General features: G+C 44.6%; 2 protein-coding genes and 2 pseudogenes across 2 annotated transcripts; 1 reads left to right on the forward strand and 3 right to left on the reverse strand.

The window, feature by feature from the left end:
- LOC116826121 (olfactory receptor 5B21-like) overlaps positions 1 to 23,928 on the forward strand; it is a 97,369-nt pseudogene that overhangs the window by 14,210 nt on the left and 59,231 nt on the right.
- On the reverse strand, positions 141 to 1,096 carry LOC116828577 (olfactory receptor 14A16-like; annotated as a pseudogene).
- Positions 15,486 to 16,445, reverse strand: LOC116828576 (olfactory receptor 14A16-like). The gene has a single exon (XM_032786906.1). The coding sequence runs from the start codon at positions 16,443 to 16,445 to the stop codon at positions 15,486 to 15,488; it is 960 nt and encodes a 319-aa protein (XP_032642797.1).
- LOC116828585 (olfactory receptor 14A16-like) lies at positions 22,088 to 23,044 on the reverse strand. Its single transcript, XM_032786913.1, has one exon. It carries the CDS (start codon positions 23,042 to 23,044, stop codon positions 22,088 to 22,090), a length of 957 nt encoding a protein of 318 aa, XP_032642804.1.

Raw genomic sequence — 23,928 nt, forward strand, 5'->3', positions numbered from 1 at the left:
ACTTAGTGGCGCGAGTCTGGATTTACCACTATAAATACAGCATTTTACTTAAAAAAATCACACAGAATATTCTTATGGGGACAATAACAAAGTATCATCAATTGATTGTTTGTGTGAATAAACACAGATAAAAACCATGTTCATAAGAGAAATATAGACTTTTTATTCCTGCTGAATAACCTCCACCCAGTGAGTTTCCTCAGGGAAGCTTTGATTTCCTTGTTCCTCATGTTGTAGATGATCGGATTCATCACTTGTGGCAGCAGGGAATAAAGAACAGCCACCATGAGATCCAGACCTGATGGAGAACTGGAGGTGGGTTTCAGGTAAGCGAAGATGCCAGTGGAAAGAAACAAGGAGACCACAATGAGGTGAGGGAGGCAAGTGGATAGGGCTTTATGCCGACCCTGCTCAGTGGGGATTCTCAGCACTGTTTGGAAGATCTGAGTGTAAGACAGAATTATAAAAACAAAACAGCTTAAGGCTAAACATACACCGAAGATGAGTACCTCGACTTCACCAAGGTACGTGTCAGAGCAGGCGAGCTTGAGTAGCTGGGGAATTTCACAGAAGAACTGATTCACCTCATTGCCGCCACAGAAGGAGATTGCAAATGTGCTCCTGGTGTGCAATGAAGAATAGACAATTACACTGATCCAGGCGCTGGCTGCCATTTGGACACAAGCTTTCCTGTTCATTATAGCCTCATAGTGCAGTGGTTTGCAGATGGCGACTTTTGATCGTATGCCATGACGGTGAGTAAGGCGAAGTCAGAAAGAGCAAAGAAAACAAAGAAAAAGATTTGGGCAAAACATCCACAATAGGAAATGGACCTGGTGTTCATAAGGGAATTGGCCATGGATTTGGGAATGGTGACAGAGATGGTACCGAGATCTAGAATGGACAAATTCATCAGGAAGAAGTACATGGGGCTGTGAAGGTGGTGATCAAGAGTTATGGCTGTGATGATAAGAAGATTCCCTGTCAGGGCTTCTAGGTAAAGCACCAGAAACACCAAGAAGTGCAAAATCTGCAGCTCCCAAACATCAGAGAATCCCAGGAGAAGGAACTCAGTTATGTTGGTTTGGTTGGACATTTTCTTTCTTAGTTTATCGTGTCCTGCCTGTAGAGGGAAAGACAAGGGCAATGGTCAGGATTATACTGAGAGAGAGTGTGACCTTGATTCCCCTCTCCATAATCTCTCATGATGTGAATATCAAAGGTGCACAGCATTGGTCACTACTATTGACTGGAGTAGCTAGTGTTCCTCACCGCTCACAAACAGAGCACTACTCTGCTGTGTTATCACAGGAGTGTAAATTGGCATCGCTCCCTTAAAGTCAATGGAGCTTCATCAGTTTGCACCATCTGAAGATTTGGCTCTTGATGTGGCTTATTAAAATGCTGTGAGAAGGATGGAACAAAGTACAATCCAAATCCAACAACGTTAACCAATGTTTTGCCCCTATTGCTACAGACACCAGGCTCATAACTTGTCCCTGAAACTCAAATGCCCAAATAGCCTGATTCCCACTAGGGTGACCAGACAACAAATGTGAAAAATCGAGACAGAGGGTAGGGGGCAATAGGAGACTATATAGGTAAAAGACCCCCAAACCAGGACATCTGCTGACCCTAATTCCCACTTTCCTGTGAAAAGCAGTGTAAACTTATCAGGAGTCCCACATGGCAGCTCCTCTATGATGATTCCATCCCAACACCACACAGGCGGCCTGCTGCCTGTTTACACATTGATTTATGGCACCAAATCGTAGCTGCATTTCCGTCTCTGGGCGATGATGGGCTAGTAGCATTGATCAGTTACTGCTAGATTGTATTGTTTCCCTCTGTTACTTTATGTCTGTATAGCGTGGATCAGTGGCAGTCAGGAAACGTGGGTTCTACTCTTGGCTTTGTCACTGACCTTCACGGTGACCGTGGGGCTGTCACTTCTTCCTCTCTTTCCCCTCCCTCCATTTCTTTGTCTTGTCTCCTTTGAATGTAAACTCTTTTGGGGATGGACTGTTTCTTCCTAGGGGTATGTTCTATGTATGGGTGGACAGTATTTTTGTATAGCGGGCAGCAGTGTGGGACAGAGGCTACGATGGTAGAAGAGGAGAGCTGAGTTCTAGTTCCATCAACCTCCTGCATTTCCTTGGGTAAGATCAAGATAGACAGGCTTTGTCTGGGGGCTTCAACTCCCTGGGCTTCAGTTTAGAGAGGTTAGTATGTTTAAAACATATTGTGTGGGCTACCAACTTGGCTACTTACTTATTAGTTTCACCATCCTGCAGCTACCGCTTTGAAAGACATAAACACGGTTGCGATAGAGGGAATGGGTTGGAAACTGTGCTGTCATTGGACAATATTTATGTTCCCCATACCCTGGCTTAAAGCTAAGTTTCCAGTAGTCAGACAATTTCTTCTTTATTTCAAAGGAAAATTGAGTTTTCAGTTGAATACATTTTCATGAAAAGTCTCTGCTAGCCGTAAAAATGAAAACATTTTGTTATTATGACTAAAATTTTTCAGTTTCCAACAGTTTCAGGATGAAATTGTTTGGTTCTCACAACCTCAATGAAAAGTCATTTTTTTCTGGTGATTTTTTTTTTAAATCTGATCCTCTCTAGATGTGTGCATAATTTGATAGTTAAAGTCTTAAAGAGCTCTAATGGCAATTCATATTTCTGATATTAAATTCTCCCTGTACATTAATACTTTAACATATTTAATTGAAATAGAAAACTCATTTTCATAGACTCATAGAATCATAGAATTGGAAAGGGCCTTGAGAGGTCATCTAGTCCAGTTCCCTGCAATCCTGGTAGGACTAAGTATTATCTAGACCAGGCCTGTATAACTCGTAAAGAGCCAAGGGCCATGCTACTCCACAGAAAATAGCTGAGGGCCGAATTCGCCCAGCCCTGCCGAACCCCCTCCAGGTCCAGCAAGCCCCCCAAAATACTCTCCCACCCAACACCACCCACCCCACGGAAACAAACCCACTTCCCCAGCACTGCCCCACCGAAACAACGGTATTGAACCTTGGTAATATGTAATAGCGGGCCCCTAAGGTAGTATAATTAAGGCAAAAGAAAAATGTCTTTTTGCTAGAAGTAGAATAAGATCTTCCCCCAACTTTGTAATCAATTGTCCTGTTGAATGAATGAGGTGTGAATGAGGAAAGTGTGGAAGGCAGCACCTCCAGACAGCTGCAACCCTTGGAGAGGGGATGAGAGCCAGACCAGTTCAGTAGAACAGGTCAGACACTGACTCCTCGCTCGCCTCCTCAGTCCCCCACCCACCCCTGGCTCACCTACTCATCCCCCGCCACTGCCTGCCCGCTCACCTCCTGAGCCCCTCACCCCCTCCAGCTCGCCTCCTCACCACTTACCACTGCCCACCGCCTCCTCAGCTACCCTCCCTCACCCGCCGCTTGCCTATTCACCCCCCGTGGGCCACACAGTGAGCCCACCTACTCACCCCCCACGGGTCACATAGTGAGCCCACACGGGCCGCATGCAGCCTCCATGCTGCATGTTGTGCAGGTCTGATCTAGACCACCCCTGACAGGTGTTTGTCTAACCTGCTCTTAAAAATCTCCAATGAAAGAGATTCCACAATCTCTCTAGGCAATTTATTCCCAGTGCTTAGCCACCCTGACAGTTAGGAAGTTTTTCCTAATATCCAGCCTAAACATTCCTTGTTGCAATTTAAACCCATTGCCTCTTGCCCTGTCCTCAAAGGTTAACAGTTTTCTCCCTCCTTTTTGTAACAACCTTTTATGTACTTGAAAACTGTTATCATATTCCCTCTCAGTCTTCTCTTATCCAGACTAAACAAACCCAATTTTTCAATCTTCCCTCCTAGGTCATGTTTTCTCGACATTTAGTCATTTTTGTTGCTTTTCTCTGGACTTTCTCCAATTTGTCCACATCTTTCCTGAAATATGGCACCCAGAACTGGACACAACACTCCAGCTGAGGCCTAATCAGCGCAGAGTAGAGTGGAAGAATTATGTCTCGTTTCTTGCTTACAACACTCCTACTAACAGATCCCACAATGAGGTTTGCTTCTTTTGCAGCAGAGTTGCACTGTTGACTAATATTTAGCTTGTGATCCATTATGACCCCCAGATTCCTTTCCGCAGTAAACTTTCCTAGGCTGTCATTTCCCATTTTGTATGTGTGCAGCAGATTGTTCCTTCCTAAGTGGAGTAATTTACATTTATCCTCATTGAATTTCATCCTGTTTACATCTGACTATTTCTCCAGTTTGTCCCGATCTTTTTGAATTATAATCCTATCCTCCAAAGCACTTACAACCCCTCCCAGCTTGGTATCATCTGCAAACTTTATAAGTGTACTCTCTATTCTATTGTCTAGATCACTGATGAAGATATTGAACAGAACAAGACCCAAAACCGATCCCTGTGGAACCCCACTCGTTACACCCCTCCAGCATGACTGCGAACCACTCATAACTACTCTCTGGGAACAGTTTTCAAACCAGTTATTCACTCACCTTATAGTAGCCCCATCTAGGTTGGATTCCCCTAGTTTGTTTATGAGAAGGTCATGACAGAAAGTATCAAAAGCCTTACTAAAGTCAAGATATACCACATCTGCTGCTTCTTTCCTGTCCAAAGGGCTTTTTACCCTGTTAAAAAAGAAAATATCAGGTTGGTTTGACATGATTTGTACTTGACAAATCCATGCTGACTGTTACTTATCACCTCATTATCTTCTAGATGTTTGCAAATTGAATGTTTAAGTATTTGCTCCATTATCTTTCCGGGTAATGAAGTTAAGCTGACTGATCTGTAATTCCCTAGGTTGTCCTTATTTCCCTTTTTATAGATGGGCACTATATTTTCCCTTTTCCCGTCTTCTGGAATTGCTAATTGCTCAGATATCAACTTCTTTATATTCATCCTTTGTAATTTGACCTAGTTTCCACTTTTTGTAGGACTCTTTTTTGAGTTTTAGGTCATTGAAGACCTGGTTGAACCAGGGCGATCTCTTGCCATACTTCCTATCTTTCTTACACAGTGGGATAGTTTGCTCTTTTGACCTTAGTAATGTCTCTTTGCAAAACTGCTAACTGTTTTCAATTGTTTTTCCCCTTCGACTTGCTTCCCATGGGATTTTGCCTACTAACTCGCTGAGTTTGCTGAAAAGTCTGCCTTCCTGAAATCAATTGTCTTTATTGTGCTGTTTTCCCTCTGACAATTGCTTAGAATCACAAACTCTTATCATTTTGTGATAACTTTCACCCATGTCACCTTCTACTTTCAAATTCTCAACCAGTTCCTCCCTATTTGTCACAATCAAATCTAGAACAGCCTAGTAGCTTTCTCCACCCTCTGATATTAAAAAATAATGTTTCCAATGCATTTCAAGAACTTGTTGGATAATCTGTGCTCTGCTGTGTTATTTTCCCAACAGATGTCTGGGTAGCTGAAGTCCATCACGACCAAGTCCTGTGCTTTGGATGAATTTGTTAGTTGTTTAAAAAAAGCCTCATCCACCTCTTCTACCTGGTTAGGTGGTCTGCAGTAAACCCCTACCATGACATCACCCTTGTTTTTTTACCCCTTTTATCCTTACCCAGAGACTTTCACCAAATCTGTCTCCTATTTCTATCTCAACCTAAGTCCAAGTGTATACTTTTTGATACATAAGGCAACATCTCCTCCATTTTTAACCTACCTGTCCTTCCTGACTAAATTGTACCCTTCTATACCAATATTCCAGTCATGTGTATTATCCCACTAAGTCTCCATGACGCCAACTATGTCACAGTTGTGTTTATATACTAGCATTTCAAGTTCTTCCTGATTATTCCCCATTCTTCTCACATCAGTATACAGACATCTAAGATACTGATTTGATCCCCTTCCCACTCCCGCAGTTCTGTCTCATCTCTCCCTTATTTCTGTTATAGCAGCCCATGCTCCCCCCAGATTCCAACCCTTCTCCCAGATCTCCATGTTTATGACTTACCTGTGGGCTTTGGTCACCTGCCCTCGTTGAACCTAGTTTCAAGCCCTCCTCACTAGGTTAACCAGTCTGTATCCAGATATGCTCTTGCCCTTCTTTGTTATCCCAATTTGCAGTGCATTGATCTTGCAGTGTTAAGAATCATTGGTCATTACCTATCTATCTATCTATCTATCTATCTATCCATCTATCCATCTATCCATCTATGCACCCACTGCCAGGATTGATTGGTTCTCTCACTCTCTCCCATGCCCCCATCACTGTATTCTCCACCAGCTGTTGTTGTGCCCCTTCACTGCATGTTCTCAGTTGCAGCGTCTCTCTGCAGTTCCTTGCATAGACGGGTGCTCCCTTCTTCCCTCCTAGGGCAGGTTTGGGTGAGAGGCGATGAACTGATTGGGATCAGGGACTGAAAGCCCCTCCCAGCTCTAGAGATGATGCCAGCTTGTGCATACTTCAGACACAGCCGAAGCCTAGGATGTTCCTGTTGGGGTTAAATAGCTGAATCCAGTCTCCAGGGCTGTGATCCCAGCTCTGATCTCACCTCTGGAGCAAATCACCCTGACAACCTGCACTACCTGATCCTAACCCCCTTCCCCTGAGGGGGAACAGCACCTGCCCTGGATCTCATACGATAGCAGTATCCCTGGAAGAAACCTTGGCTAAAAAGAAGGCAGGGCTGAGTCACAAAGGAGCTCCCCACAGGATGGCAAAATAAAATATAAATTAGTAGCACAGACAAGTGATCTACAATAGCTGAGAGCCTAATGGCACCAGAGTCTCACCTGGCCTGGAATGGCCTGTTCCTTCAATAACTTCACATAATTACTTCTGAGTGAGCAGAGATGGTCTTCTTCTGCACTGCACCAGCAACTCTTGGGATGCAGCCACCAGAGGAACCCTCAGCTCAGGCTATCCTGGCTGCTTGAAGTTGGTCACAAACAGGTACCCAGAGGCAAACACTGAAAACTAAGGACCAAGTCCTGAGCTGGTGTAAATGGATGGTGTAAAGTTCCATTGACTTCAGAATAGCAAGGGTCGTTTACAACAGTGGGGATCTGGCTCATTGACTTCCATTTGCTCCATCTGCGGATCTGGCCCATGAGGCAGTTTCCAATCCATATTCTTTGCCTGTGAAACTGAACCAAAAAAGAGTCAAAAGTTCATAATCAATCTGCTCTTTCCTAGTGCTTTGTCCATTGATATTAGTTACAAGTGTAATTTGTAAGCATGACAGAATGATTCGTTCCCACTGGGAACAGAACTTTGGAGGAATTCTGTGTTGTGGAGATTTTCTGTATCTGATCTTCAACTCCTACTGGGATAAATGGCCAAGCTTCTTTCTTTCTTTCTTTCTTTCTTTCTTTCTTTCTTTCTTTAGTAGTTACATTTTTTCCTTTCTGCAGACAACACTAAAATAAAAGGCTCCTTTGGCAGCAGATGCACTGTTTAAAAGTGTTACATTCACACTAGACATTCATGTCAGAGAATGAAATATGAAGGACCATATCCCCAGGGGGTATAAATCAGCCCTAGATCTATTGGACTCAACAGTTTCGATCCCCAGCTAGTTCAAATCAGGGTAGCACCACTGGAGTGAGTGGGTCAGAGCCTCAGTTTTTGTAAATCACCTCTAGCTGCCTTGGTGTCAAAGGGTCCAGATCCCCAAACAGCTGTTGTGTAAATCATCCCAAGCCCCAGTGAAGTCGATTAGACCAGTTCCTCAGCAGCTGTAAATTGGCATAGTGCTATGGAACCTGGCCAGGTGCCATGAGTTGAATATCTGTGCCGTGATGTCTGGTTTTTTGCTTGTTCCTGTATCTGAGGTTCTCATTCCTGGACATCACAATCCCATCTCAATCCTCATAGAATATTCCAATAACATGATTAATAGAAACCTATGAGATGGGTACCCAGCCAGTAAATGAACAGATTAATATTATAACTATACAGGAATACCCCGATAGTGAAAGTTGCACCATGACTTCTGTTTAAAGTTCCACTTCTCTTTTAAAAAAATGATACGCTTAGTCAAATTTCTTTGATATTTAATGTGCCTTTGGAGGGTGCAGGGTAGGGTTAGTGACCTAAATCTGGGGTCATTTGAGCTAAGGGTTGTGGAGATATGAGCTCAATTACAAGTTTCTAGGTTTATTTATTTTGCTCAGAGCTAGAGATCAAACTACTGATGTGATGTGGGTTAAAATGGTTTCAAGGTGTGGAGTTTTACCCCAGTAGTACATGGCCCCCATTAAAAGTTCTCTGAGCTCATGCAGTCCCACGGTGAAAGAGCTCAGCAGAATGTGTGGAGGCAAACAGTGTCAGAGTCCAGGAAAGCAGGTAATGAACACAAGATGAGGAGGGATGAGTGAGATGAGAGTTGGCGGGAGCAAGATGAGAGGTGGCGGCAGCACGATGAAAGGAGGCAGGATCCAATGCTGAGGCTATTGCGAGAATGAAACTGATATGCTCCAGCATCTGGTGGAGCTGCAGGAAAGGAAGCTGGAGCACAGACCACTGCTGCAGACCCTGTGTAACTGCCCTCCCCCCTCCCCAAGTTCCATAACCTCCTCACTCAGATACCCAAGAACATGGAGGGATGGAGCTCCAGAGACCCAACCACTCCACCCCAGAGGACTGTCCAAGCAATAAAAGACTGCATTCAATCAGTTTTGAAATGCAGTGTGGCCTTGTCCTTCACTCCTGCCCTCATCCACTACCTCACCTGGTGATTCCCTCCTCACCACCCCTCCCAGGCTACCTTGTGAGTTTTCCCACTATTTGCATGATGAATTAATAAAGAATGCATGATTTTGAAACAATAATGACTATATTGCCTCTGCAAGTGGTGTTCGAAGGGGAGAGGTCAATTGGCTTACAGGGAAGTAGAATCAACCAAGGGGGGCAGGTTTTCATCAAGGAAAAACAAACAGAACTGTCACAGTGTAGCCTGGCCAGTCATGAAACTGGTTTTCAAAGCTTCTCTGATGCGCAGCATGCCCTGCTGTGCTCTTCTAAGCACCCTGTGTCTGGCTGCGCGTAATCACTGGCCAGGTGATTTGCCTCAACCTCCCACCCCACGATAAATGTCTTCCCTTAGTCTACGGAATAAGAGAACAACAGGAAGCAGCAATTAAAATGGAACATTGGTTTCGCTGAGGTCTAACTGAGTCAGTAAACTGCCCCAGCAAGCTTTTAAACCTCAAATTGCACATTCTACCACATTCTTCACTTGCTCAGCTGTAGTTGAACAGCTCCTGACTACTGTCCAGGCCTGTGTATGGCTTCATAAGCCATGGCATTAAGGGGTAGGCTGGGTCCCCAAGGATAACTATTGGCATTTCAACATCTTCATTGGTAATTTTCTAGTCTGGGAAGTAAGTTCCTTCCTGCTGCTGTTCAACAGATCAGAGTTCCTGAAGATAGCGCATCATGCACCTTTCCAGCCATCCCACTTTGATGTCAGTGAAACGTTCCTTGTGATCCACCAGTTGCTTGCAGCACCATTGAAAAGTACCCCTTGCGTTTATATACTTGCTGCCTTGGTGCTCTGGTGCCAAGATAGGATAGCGTTCCATCTATCACCCACCACAAGTGAGGAAACCCACATCCTCCTCCCATGTAGTCCAGGCAGGCACCTGTTTGCTGCAGGAAGCCAGCATGCTCAGCTGGGCAGTAGCTATGTGAGGTCTCCACAATAAGCAACAGAAGAATAATTTAAAACTTCCTGAGGCTTTGAAAAGAGGAGGGTGCATGCCAGTGTAGCTGATGCAAGGACGCTGAGTTCAAAAACGGTGAACCAGAGTGGTCACAGTGGGCATTGTGGGGTACCTCCTGGAGGCCCGTACAGTGTTGTGAGGAACACAGTGTCTACACTGACTTATGTGCAGAAAGCTCCACGACTCTGCCAAGGTGGTTTTATTGTGTCGAGTAGCTGGAGAGTTAAATCTGCAGGAGAGCATTGCATGTGTACACTTCACTGCTTTTCAACAGGAAGTGCCTTTTGTCGAAGAACTGTGTAGTGTAGACAAGGCCATAGCGTCAAGCTAAAAGTGAGGTAGAAAACATAATTTGCATAAGTAGTTGACACATATATTCCAAGAGACATTCAAGAAGAAGTGCCTGTTAACACTCCTCCAGTCATAGACAAGAACAGAGCACACAGAAGACAAAGGGCAGCTGTGGAATCTTCCCCCACTCAACAGTCTCTGGAAATGTGCCTCTACCCTGCCCTGGAAGGACCCTTTCTGTACATAAAAAGAGATTCCTTCTCCATATCCTGCTTGCTTCCTTAGTAATGGATGATAAGAAAATATACCCCCCCCCCACATTATGGTATGGTTCTCATTAAACAAGCTTTGCAATTATTTTATAGGCCCATGTATGTAGGCCTCAGCCTTTAGCTAACCAACGCAAAATAAAAGCTGAGATTCTAACTGCTCAAAAGAAACTTTTTTATCAGCATATAGGATGCAGGGTGTGGAGAAACTAGATATGAAAAAAACAGGGTATGAATCACTGACAAAAGAGGAACTGGGAGGGGGACAAAGGGTCCCTTGGAGGCCAGTATAGCCATAATCAAATATAGTATAGTAGTTTCGCTTGCTTAAAGTAAATCACAAGGAAGGATCACAAGATAACCAGCTCAACACGGCCCATGCACATGAAATTTGTTAAGATAGCTTGCTAACTTGCAATACTCTATGGCTTTTGCAATATGTAATTGCAATCAAAGGGTCATAGAACAGTCAATATAATTAACAATAACTGGAAATACCCCAAACTGGACTTACTGGAAATAACCTGCTGATTTGCAATATTAACTTACCAAAAAAGGCAAATAACTTGTGTAATCAATATGACATTTTGCGGTTTTAACCTTTATAAGCTTGGTGAAATTTGTAAGGGACAGAGCAGCCTACCCCTTGCATGGGGACCCGGTGACTCTCCCTGTATGCATGCTTGTGTCTCTTGTTATAACAATAAAAGTGCCTTGGCTTGTCTGACCCAAAATTAACTGGGTGGTGGTCTTTTCCCCCACATGGACCAGAAGAATTATTGTGGCAAATTATTGCCAGTAATGTTGATATTAGTGTGATGGGGAGACATCCTCTGGGAACTGGACTAAGATACCCAGTGCATTTCATACAGGCCACTAGAAAGAAATCAGAAAATAACTAACAATTATTTATCCAGAGTGGAACAGCTTCAAATGGAGTGATTCTGAGAGCCTCACATCAGAATACCCCTAACACTGATGACATGGATGGGGCACTGGATCCTTTCTCTATGCAAGCTCTTGTCAATTATGATCTCTCTCTCTACTCCATTCATCATTGTCATGTCTAAAGTCACTGACACACCAGGTCCCAGAATCCTAATTATTGAAAGAAGCCAGCAAGAGTGGCAGAATGGTGTCAGAGGGCACAGCATTAATGTAGATAACATTACCCCGACAGTTTACACAAGAGCTGAATTTGTATTGTTCCTTATAAGACTCACAGCTCCAAGTGTGGAGACTCCTTACAAGTTCTCAGATGTGAAATACCGTAAAATCAAGTGACAGCAATATTTGTGTCATTTGTTCATTTGGACTGGTAAGAAAGCCCAAACTCTAGACCTCTGGTCTGTATTGTAAGAATATACGCAAAATACACTGACTTGGTCCACCAAATCCTGGGTAACATTCTCCTTCCTTCAGCATTAAACTCTCCCATTAATCGACTGTAATTTTTTGCCATTAACCAATGGCAAAATTTCCCCCATAAGTCAACTGGAACATTCTCCTCCTTCATCCACCCATAGACTCCTCTGCCCTCCACTAACCAGACAAATCTGTCCTTCACCACTCGTAGACTCGTCTTCTCTTGTCATAAACAGATAGTTAAGTGTTAATGTCTCTTTTCCTGTAAAGGATTAAGAAGCTCAGTAAACCTGGCTGACACCTGACTGACACTTGACCAGAGGACCAATAAGGGGACAAGATACTTTCAAATCTTGGTGGGGGGAAATCTTTTGTTTGTGTTCTTTGTTTTGGGGGTTGTTCGCTCTTGGGACTAAGAGGGACCAGAAGTCAATCCAAGCTCTCCAAACCTTTCTGAATCAGTCTTTTATGTTTCAAACTTGTAAGTAATTAGCCAGGCAAGGCAGGTTAGTCTTATTTTTGTTTTCTCAACTTGTAAATGTTTCTTTTTGCTGAGAGGATTTTACCTCTGTTTGCTGTAACTTTGAAACTAAGGCTAGAGGGGTTTCCTCTAGGCTATATGAATCTGATTACCCTATAAAGTATTTTCCATCCTGATTTTACAGAGATGGTTTTTACTTTTCTTTCTTTAATTAAAAGCTTTCTTTCTAAGAACCTGATTGATTTTTCCTTTTTTTAAGATCCAAGGGGATTGGATCTGGACTCACCAGGAACTGGTGGGTGAAAGGAGGAGGGGATGGTTAAATTCTCCTTGTGTTAAGATCCAAGGGGTTGGATCACTGTTCACCAGGAACTTGGTGAAAAAGCCTCTCAAGGCTGCCCAGGGAGGGGAAGGTTTTGGGTGGACCCTGAAATTTCTGGATGGTGGCAGTGTTACCAGATCTAAGCTAATAATTAAGCTTAGAAGTGTCCATGCAGGTCCTCACATCTGTACCCTAAAGTTCAGAGTGGGGGAGGACCCTTGACAGCTCTCTACCAATGATAAGATTATCCTCCATTCACCCACCAAAACAGTCTCCAGCAGAATCAGCCATACACCTCTTTGCTGTTCACTACACAGAGTCTTCTGCACTTGACAACAATCACAGACCTTCCATCCTCCTTATTCGCTATTCACAATCCATACAATTTGCCTTAAACAAACTAGACTTCTTCTCTTTTCACTGACCAGGAGATCATTCCCCATTCATTACCTTTAATATTCTCCCTCCTCAACAAATGAAACTTCCATATAATTTCCCCATCAACCCAGCCAAGCCCTCAAGGAAAGTTTGGGAGAACAGGTAAGCCAGCAGCCCATCCTGAAGGTTAACAGACTTGATTTGCAGCTTCAGAAGACAATTCCACTGTCAGTGAAGCATCATTGGTTTGTTCAAGTGCCTCAGCAGATTACTGTTGCTCTGGTGTCTACCTTAGGATGAAAGGAGGGACACTGTACCTTGATGTTTTCCAATGAGGCTGTAACAGCAAAGCTTGAAAGCAGAGCTGACCAAAACATGGGCTTTCCGCTTTGTGGGAAATGTTGCTATTTCAAAATTTCCCTCTAACTGAAAACTCGGGGGGAGGGGATGTTTTAGAAACATCAACACAAGGTGCTTCAGAAACAAAATTTTCTCAACAGGACCTTGGCATCTGCTGAGTGAAATGAACATTCTTGTCAGTTTCATGGCTGCTAATAGGAGCAGAATGTGAGTTTCACTCAACAGCTGATTCCAGTCTCCCAGGCCAGCTGGTTGCCCATATTATGTGAATCAGTGGCCATTTTGGGAAGCCAGCTGGCCTGGAAGTCTGGAAGCCCTCATGTTCCTGGGGGCCAGGGCCGTCTGCATGCTGAGATTGCCCTAGAGACATGTCCCCGGGGAGCCCGTACCAGGGTCTTCAAACTTCTTGCTCCTTAGCAGCTCAGATTGGCAGGCAGGCAATCCATTGCCAATCTGACCTTTCTTCCCTGCAAGTTCATCAAACCTGAGATGTTTCTGTGAATCATTTTGGGTTCTATGAATCAGCATTTTTGGACAAAACTCTGTTTCAATCCGAAATTTTCCGTCCAGCTCTACTTGTGAGCTACCCTCTGATTTATCCCTTCCAGAAGCTGGAGTGAGCGCCTACTCTGTACCACTGGAAAAAAGGAATGAATACAGCTAAATCTTTTTGTATGAATAATAACTTTGCTTTTTCAGGGAATGTGACTCAGCTGAGTTGATGGCCCCTATGTGAACATTCCAGCCATGCAGACAGGAACATTTATGGAAACAGTGACATTTAGGAAATGGGATGGGGTTTTGGTCAGTGCACGCAATGGCACTTGCATGGAAGCTAGGGAAAAAACTGGTCTTCCAACTGCACACCATGTTGGTCAACATCTTGGTGATGAGCATGCTGGTGAGCAGGATTTCCAGGAGGGAGAGGCTGATGATGAAGAGTCATAATGGACTGGTAAGTCTAGAGAAGAAGGCCCAGTGATTCTAGCTGTGAGATAAAAAAATTATTTTATGTTAATAATTCAAACTCAGGAAAGGTAGAGTAATTCCAATGCACTGATTGTAAGGCTTTATTTTACTAGGAAAGGAGAGAAATGGAGACAGTGTCAGGGTCTGACATCAGTTTGGTGTTAGCCTTGAGCCCTATCCATATCCTTAACCCATATCCAACAGAGAATTAAGCATGAGTTTCCCTTTAAACCTTCCCTTTAAACCTACAATTAAAGTAAAGAATGTGCTGAAGTGGCTGTGGAATCAGGGCCTTTGTATAGAGTATTCAAATAGAGTGAGTTTGAAATTCATAATCATGAGTGTTTGGAGCAGATCCTCAGGTGGTGAAAAGTCTTCGAGATCTATTGACTTCAATGGAGCTATGACAATTTAAACCAGCTGAGGGCTGCCTTCTTGATGTTTAAGGATCCCGAGTGTGATATTTCCATTTGTTCGGAGAAATGAAAGAAAGCATGTTAAAAATGTATCCTGTCAAAACAGCTCAAAGTTGAAACACCAAGTATTTTAGGAAGAACTCTTTGTAAATGACAGATAGAGTAAGATATAGCCATAAAAATCTTTGTTAAATAAAGTTTAATAAGAAGTATTTATAAGAAAATCATGATTTGGACATAGACAATCATGAACAGGAAAAGAAGCACAATAATTTGCACAATAATCTCCCTAGATTATTCATTATCTAGCTAGCTAGCTAACATAATTCACAATCGAATAGAAATCGATCATTATGATTAATGAGGTTGTCATTGTGAGGCGCAAACCTTCAGCTCGCTCAGAAAATCCCGTCAAAGAGATGACATATGAGCACTTCCAAGAGAGGGCAAACATTGAAAATCCTGTCTAACCAAACACTCACCACCTCCCCAGGCCTCCCCACCTCCCAAGAAACAAACCAAACCAGCAAACAAGTTAAGCAAAAAAAAAAGATAAAAATCTGACAAACAAGTAAACAAAAAACAGAAAGAACAATTGCATTGATACCTCAAACAGAGATTATCCCTCAAAAATAAGAAGAGCCTGAGACTTCACTAGGGACTTTGCTATGGGCACTGATTTTATGGGCAAGGTGCACAGATAGTATGGTGGTGGATAGCAGTATATGAAGATAGATTCCGATCTTATTTACATTGGTGTAAACCTATAATAGCTCCTTTTTTCTTGAGTCATGTTTATCTGGATTTTTCCTAGTGTAAATATCCAATTCTGCATAAACAGACTGAACAGTATTTTCTCAGGGAGGCAATAATGTCATCAGCTGATTATCTAAAGAAACACGGAATGAAATTGTTACTGATGGAGAAATATGGACATTTTATTCTTAGAGAATAACCTCCAACCTATCAGTTTACTCAGTGCACCTTTGAGCTCCTTGTTCCTCATGCTGTAGATGATCGGATTTGTCATTGGTGGCAACACAGAATAGAGAACAGCCACCATGAGATCAAGACCTGAGGTTGAGCTGGAGGTGGGTTTCAAGTTGGCAAAGGTCCCAGTGCAAATAAACCAGAAGACCACAATGAGGTGAGGGAGGCAGGTGGAGAAGGCTTTATGCCGGTCCTGCTCAGAGGGGATTCTCATCACTGTGGTGAAGATCTGAACATATGACACAATTATAAAAACAAAGCAGCTTGAGGCTAAGCACATACTAAAGATGAGAAACCTGACTTTCCTGAGGTCTGAGTTAGAGCAAGCGAGCTTGAGGAGCTGGGGGACTTCACAGAAGAACTGATCCACCATGTTGCCTCCACAGAATGATATTGCAAACGTGTTTCCAGTGTGCACTGCAGAATAGAGAATAACACTGATCCAGGCACTGGCTGCCATTTGGACACAAGCTCTTCTGTTCATCACTCTCTCATAGTGCAGTGGTTGGCAGATAGCAACATATCGGTCATACGCCATGATGGTCAGTATGGCAAAATCTGCTGAAGCAAAGAAGACAAGGAGAAAGACTTGGGTGACACATCCAGAATAAGAAATCAATCTTGTGTTCATGAGGGAGTTCGCCATGGATCTGGGGATGGTGACACAGACAGAGCTGAAGTCTAGGATGGACAGATTCATCAGGAAGAAGTACATGGGGGTGTGAAGTTGGTGGTTGAGGGCTATGGCTGTGAGGATGAGAAGGTTCCCCAGTAGGGATGCCAGGTAAAGCACTAGAAACACCACGACGTGTAAAATCTGCAGTTGTGGAACATCAGAGAATCCCAGGAGAAGGAATTCGGTCATGGTGGTTTGGTTGGACATTTTCTTCCTTAGTACACTGTGTGATGGCTGTAGGGGGAATAAGAAGGACAATGATCAGAGTTAGAGCGACAGTGGGAATGGCCCTGATTCCCTTTTATGTAATATCTCCTTAGATGAATGTCAAAGGTTAACAGCACTTGTCACTTGCAATGATGAGATATTGTTAGTGTTCCTCACCTCTGACAATCAATCAGTCAGGTTATCACATTAGTGTAAATTGGATCGGCTTATTTAAAGTCAATGGAGCTTTGTTACTTTACCCCTTTTGAGGATTTGGCCCAAGATGTGGCCTGTTAAAATGCTTTATGAAGGATGAAACAAAGTACAATCCAAACCCAACAATTCTTCCAAAGAAGGTCCCTCTGCTGCGACCATCACCAAGCTCACAGGTTGGCCATGAAATGGATAGACTAAAATGCCAACACAGCCTGATTCTCATGTAAACTCACCCAGCATCATAAGTAGCAGCTCATCTGTGATTTTTCTACCCCAAGCTCTACGCCTAGATGGCCTGCTGCCTTCTTCCAAACTGATTTATGGCACCAAATCCCGGCTGCACTTCGGCCTGCGTGTAACAATGGAGTAGCGGCATCCCTCTGTCACCACTATGTTGTATCATTTACTCTGCGCTGTGTGGTGCAGGGGTTGTCAGGACACTTGTGCTCTACTCTTGTCTCTGCCAGTGACCTGCTATGTGACCTTAGACCAGTCATTTCCCCTCTTTTTGACTCTGTTTCCCCTCCCTTCCTCCCTTTCTCTGCTCTGTCTACTAGGACAACTATCCCTTTGGAAGAGAAATCACATAGATGCAGTAGAATAAATGGTTTGAAATTAAGGTCTTATCAGGCAATATTAATGTTCCCCAATTTATTTGAAGTTTAAGGCAGGTTGGAAATTTTCATCTGTGTTCTTTTTAATAGAAAGCAGGTTTTCAGCTAAACAACAACAAATCTCAGAATCTGTCTGCTTTTCTCCAAACATTTTGTGATTGGTTTGTAAAGAAATTGAAAACTCAAAACCCAAGCATTTTCGGTTTTGTGATAAAAATAATCCAGTTTTCAGCAAAAAGTTTTCATTTGCCAAAAACTGAAAAAAAAAAATGGATTTGAGGTTTTCAGTTAAAAGTCAAAATTTTCCTGAAGGATGGAAAAATTCCAGTCAGCAGTAGGTATTTGATTAAATTAAGAGTAAAAGTCTTAACAAGTTCATATTGTAATTCATATTTATCTTAATTTTCCCCTGTATGTTGATTCCCCAACTTATTTAATTGAAATAGAAAACTTACTGTGCTGATCTTTGTGGATTTTTTTCCCAATTTATGATCCACTCAGCCATCTAGCACCAGGATTCTTTGGCCAATATCTACCAGAATCTAGAAGCTAAAGGCACAGGCATCTGAGAATCCTTTCTCCCTTCATTTTGAGACTGCTCAGCCAGAACTTGACTCAAACCTGTTGGCTCTGCTAGTGAGCTGTGTGTAGCTGGCGTTGAACATCACTGGCATTAAAGGACTGATGCTGCGGGAAGGTGATTTATTCATGTCTATTTCCTAAGGGCTAGCGGGACTCACTCCCTGGAGTCCTGCACAGCTCAGCAGCACAGGCCCACAGGCAAGTGCATAGATGCCTAAGTGATAAAGCCAAAAGAGCCATTCTGATCCTCTAGTCTGCACCTAACATAGCACAGGCCTATGATCTCCCCCCGGCATTCCCTGATTCCAGCCCAGCTTCTGTGTTATCTGTGGGCCAGGATCACAAAGATGAAGACAGGCACCTACAGGGATTTATCAATGCTCCTAAATGAGTTAGGTGGCCAAGTCCCATGGTCATTCAGTGGGAGTGAGGAGCTTAACCTGCTTAAATGCTATTGTAAATCCCAATAGGCAGCTATCTCCTCCTTTAGATCCCTAAACTCTTTTGTAATCCTGACCCTGTGTCTCTCGTTAACTTCCAAGGCCTGGACTTCCCCTGAATTGCCGAAAATGGTGCCTGGGATTTGCAAAGGAGCCTATGGCAGTAAGGCGTGTACATCTTGGACTCCTAAATCCCTTAGACACCCTTGAGAATCCCAGCCTGAAATGATAACTAGGACAGCCTGATGTCTCGAGAAATAAGGTCGAGATACCAAGAACTCCTGTGATGGAAGCCCAGCTATGCAGCTATGTTACTTCAACTCTCTGTGCCTCACTGTATCAAAATCTGGGGGATAATAATTGAGACTGGATGAAAATTTTATAAAGAAACGTTTATTTAGAGATGATCCATGATTCACCCACTGAACCTTTATTACCCTAGACCCTGAGTCTTTCCCTCCTTCTCCCTCACCTAACCCAGACCCCCAAGCAAACACCCACAACCCTTAATCTTCTCCCATCCTTCTCACAACCCCCACCCCACAGAATCTGTCAGCCCCTGTTCTTTGAGATTCCCCCTCCCATGGCCGAGCCAATTCCCCACCCAGAGTTCCTGACTCAGCTTCCTCAGAGATCTCTGCTTAACCCCTCTCCCCACCAGTCCCTTCCTCTGCCCACCAGTTCTCTCCTCTGCTCAGCCCCACTCCCCTGACATGGCCCCAGCTCCAGGGAACAGCCACTCACTCCTGGCTCCAAACACCTGCCCATTCTCTCCTCCTCCTTCCCATTGGCAAGCCCCGGCCACCGCTTCCTTCCTTCCCCACTCTCCTTCTTCCTCTTCCTGGCCAAGCCCCTTTTCTGAACAGTATTTCCAGGGTGGCCTCTGCTCACTGCCAACCAGGAACTCATTTCCACAAGGTAGTGCTGAGACAAAAAGGTTAGCGGGGTGAGACATTGGCATGGATCACGAGAGCCTTCGTGGTTATATTAGATCAGAGAATGAATTAAACTGCCATGGTGTAGGTCTCCAGCCAGCCATTAACTCACAGGGAACCTCCCTGAAATGGAGATCAGTCCAGAATTGTTCCCTGGGGGCGGTCCCTGTCACTCTATTTTCAGCAGCTGGTGGTGGTCCCTCCAGGAATCACAGCTCTCAGCTGGGCTGCTCCCAGGAGCCTGTGGAAAGAGGCACATTTACTCCCATAAAGTTCTGCTGACTCCCAGGCTGGATTCAGACACTCCAGGACCATGCATGGAGGTGGAGAGGGCTTCAAAGAAAGGCTGGACAATGGCATGGGACCATGCTCTGTCCAGAAGAGGAGCAGGTGACTGTCCCCCAACCCCTTGGGATCAGCTAGGTGTCCACAGACAGGCAGAGGGCAGTGATGGTCCCCACAATCCTTACCTCCCCAGCCAGGATGTGTCTGCTAGGGTGAGGCAGTCAGGACTGCTGTGCTCTTCCCTTCCCCTGCACAGAGAGCTCCTTGCATTGGTGGGGTTGTTGAGGTGCTCCAGAGCACTGGTGCTGGGAATTCAAATGCCATGGAGACGCCTGGGTCAGTTCCCTTCTCCCAGAGCCATGTCTCAGACCGTCTTCAGACTCAGGCAGACAATGCTGCAGCTGCTGCACTGGGGGCAGATCTCCCTATTCTACCCCTATTGCTCCAGGCTGTGGGTAGTGCAGCATCTGTTGCTGGCCCCAGTCAGACCAAGGGCAATGGACACCCCCACCCATCATACCCCAGCGTGTCCCGTTCGTGGTATCTAGTCATGCTGTCCTTGATGTGGTACAGCAGGCACTCTGATATCAGTGGGTGCTCCTTGAGATTCACCAGGTGGGGGCAGAGGGATAGTGAAATGAGGTAGGAGACACTGTAGTTAGCGGGGGGCTGAAGGGCAGAGCACCTCATACAGAACAGCCATGTCTCAGGTGATTCTGGGGTTGAAGGACCCAGGACCACACAGAAGGGCCACACCTCAGCAGGGGCTGGAGTCAAAGGACCTGAATCTCCTCTTCCTTAGACCGGACATACTCCATTGTAACACCTTGGGGTGAGTGAGGGGAAATCAGCCCCATTCAGCACAAAGGAGTTACTCCTGATTTACACCAGGGTGAGTGAGAGGAAATCAGCCCTATCCACTCCAAAGGCCTCACTTCCAATTTTTCTTAACGTTGGTGTGTTTTGGTGCTGATTTATAGTGCACAGACAGAGATCAAACCAGGGCTCAGATCCTCACAGCAGGGAGCGTTTCCAGTGCTCAAGGGCCACTCACCAGCTCTTTGGAGGAAATAAAGTGATAGTGTAATTAGCCAAAGGGTTTAGCTCTCAGTTAGGCCCATCAGCCTTCAAAGGGTTAGAGTCACACCGAATGGATTACACTGAGCACGTGCATGGAGAGAGGATGAGCTAGTTGAAAGCTACCTCTGGTTCACAGGCTGTGAGGGGAAATGTCCAATAGTGGCTGACAAACCTGCATGCCACCTGGGCACTTTCAGTAGAGATCGAACCCTGAGCCGAAATATGAACCTAAGAATAAAGAGGCACCTGGCTTTGTCTGAGGGTTTCTAACTGTAGGGAAATGTCACCTGGGCACCACAGGATATTTAGATGGTAATGAAACAATTTTTGAAATACACTTGCCTGCTGGGAGAGGAGGATGATGAGGGTGGAAGAGCTGGTGGTAATTGCGGGAGTAAGGTTTGCGGGGAAGCGAGGAGAGGGAGGTTATGGGGAAAGGGACAAATAGGGTGGGTGGGTAGGAGATGGGTTGGAGGTCAGGAGATGAGGGGTGGGACACTGTGAAGAGGGGACATGAGGTTGAGTGACGGGGGACTGGAAGAACAGAGGGGTGTGATGTCCTATCTCTTTCAATCTTCAGAGGGCTCTATGTTCTCTCCTCTCCCCAGTGCAAAGCCTCACTTTCCTGTTAGGTCCAGTTTTGCAGCGTGAACAATAAACCAAGCACAGCACCGAGCTGTGTTTCCATCAGCGCTCTCTGCACCTTTGTGTCTATCTTCTACCCTGCTGGATCCAGAACTAGAACGAGGGGCAGGGCACCTGACAGCCCCACATTCAACTCCCTTGTGTGTGGCAGTATCAGGGGGCTTGCGATGCATCTATGGTGTCGGATACCCCTCCCTCTCCCTCTTTTGTGATCTTGGGGGATTTCTCCTTCCCTTTTGACAAGAGGGGGAACTGAATTTCTACCTAATCACCCCTCCCGATGTGTGCCAGGGTCTGGGGAAGCGCCACCGCTCAGGGTGTGAAGCTGAGAGGAACCCAGAATGACCAAGTAGTGCACAGAATACAGCTCCTTTCTAGAAAAATGTGATGATTCTTAAAAGAGCCTTTTACTTCACTCATCATCCATATCTATGGCCACCTACAGCTGCCACAATGACCACAAACTCCAGTCAACAAGCTTCCTTTCTGTTGAAAAACTAGGAAATAAAATGGCAAAAAACATTATTAACACAGAGTTAACGTTTCCCAGTGACAGCTCGTGCTTGTCCAGAAGGTCGAGTTCAGCTAACTCACACTTCCAATAAGGAAATGCAGAAATGAATTAAATGCCCTCATAATTTAGGTAGATAAATGGATAGATAGATAGATAGATTCCTATCTAATTCAGAGCAGAGTAACCCCACTGACTTCAGTGAACTTAGTCTGCATTATTACTACCGTGAACACAACGTATTTGCATAAAAAGACTGAACATCACATTCCCATGGAGACAATAATGTCATCAGTTGATTATATCTGTAAAGAAGCACAGAATTAAAACATGGTCATGGGAGAAATCTGGAAATTTTATTCTTTTTGGATAACTTCCCCTCAGTTAGTTTCCTCAGGGCACCTTTTATCTCCTTGTTCCTCATGCTGTAGATGGCTGGATTCAACACTGGAGGCATCACGGAATAAAGAACAGCCACTATGACATCCAGACCTGATGATGAGCTGGAGGTGGGTTTCATGTAGGCAAAGGTGGCAGTGCAAACTAACAAGGAGACCACAGTGAGGTGAGGGAGGCAGGTGGAGAAGGCTTTATTCCGGCCCTGCTCAGAGGGGATTGTCAGCACTGTTTTGAAGATCTGAACATATGACACAATTATAAAAGCAAAGCAACATAAGCCTAAGAAAAAGAGAAAAGAAACACTAACAAGTTCACCGAGGTACGAGTCATTGCAAGTGATCTTGAGCAGTTGGGGGATTTCACAGAAGAACTGATCCACTTTGTTACCAGCACAAAAAGGTAATGCAAATATGTTCCCAGTCTGCATAGTAGAAATGGGAATTCCACTGATCCAGGCACTGGCTGCCATCTGGACACAAGCTCCCCTGTTCATTATAGTCTCATAGTGCAGTGGTTGGCAGATGGCAACGTACCGGTCATATGCCATGATAGTGAGAAAAGCAAAGTCAACAACAGCAAAGAAAATGAAGAAAAAGACTTGGGCAACGCACCCAGAATAAGAAATCGACCTGGTGTTCAACAGGGAGTTGGCCATGGACTTGGGGACTGTGACGGAGATGGAGCCGAGGTCTAGTATGGACAAATTCATAAGGAAGAAGTACATGGGGGTGTGAAGATGGTGGTCAAGCACTATAAGGATGATAACAAGGAGATTTCCCACCAAGGCTGCCAGGTAAATCCCTAGAAACACCACAGAGCATAAAATCTGCAGCTCCCGAACCTCAGAGAACCCCAGGAGAAGGAACTCGGTCACGGTGGTTTGGTTGGACATTTTCTTTCTCAGTACATCACGGACTGTCTGTGGAAAAAAGGGCAAGGGCAGTGGTCAGGCTAATGCCCTCCCACCTCCTCATCTCTGACAATCACACCACTAGTGAGGAGCATTGTCACACCAGCGTAAATTGCCACAGCTCCCTTACAGTCAATGGATGGCATCTATTTCCTCCATCTGAGGATCTGGTCCAAGATGTAGCTTGATAAAACACAGTGTAAATATGGAACAAGTTACAACCCAAACCCAACAATCTTAGGAATGATCGTCATCCTATTGCGACAATGGAGAGCTAGTTTAGGAAAGAAGAAGGCTACATCTAAACTATGAGCTAGGGAAGTGATTCCCAGATCACATACACGACTTGCAATATCTCGAGGATGACTAGCACAAGTCTTAAAATAGTATAGCCATGGCAGAAGGGGAAACGGTGTTGAATACAGTACATAGCCCCAGGGTTCAGGTGGGTTTGTATTCTGCATGGCTACTGCAGGTACACTGCTATTTATGCTCACAAAGCTAGCACACGAGTACGTCCATGCAAGCTGGTGAATCACAACCCTAGCTTGCTGAGTAGATGTAGCCTAAAAGAGTTTGGTTGATTACTTGAGCAAAATGCCGGCTGAGAGGGGTTATGAACACTCTCTATAAACACATCGAGGGGGTAAACACAAGGAAGGGAGCAGAGCTATTGATGCTAAAGGAGAATGTTGGCACAAGAAGGAATGTGGATAAATTGTCCATGATTAAATTTAGCTTGGAAATGAGAAGAAAGTTTGTCCCCATTGGAGGAGTGACTATACAAAGCAGCCTCCCAATAGGAGCCATTGGGGACAAATAACCTAACTGGTGTCAACACTGAGCTGTGTCAGTTTAGGATGGGG

The sequence above is a fragment of the Chelonoidis abingdonii genome, chromosome 25 (assembly GCF_003597395.2).
Source record: "Chelonoidis abingdonii isolate Lonesome George chromosome 25, CheloAbing_2.0, whole genome shotgun sequence".
NCBI classification, from domain to species: domain Eukaryota; kingdom Metazoa; phylum Chordata; order Testudines; family Testudinidae; genus Chelonoidis; species Chelonoidis abingdonii.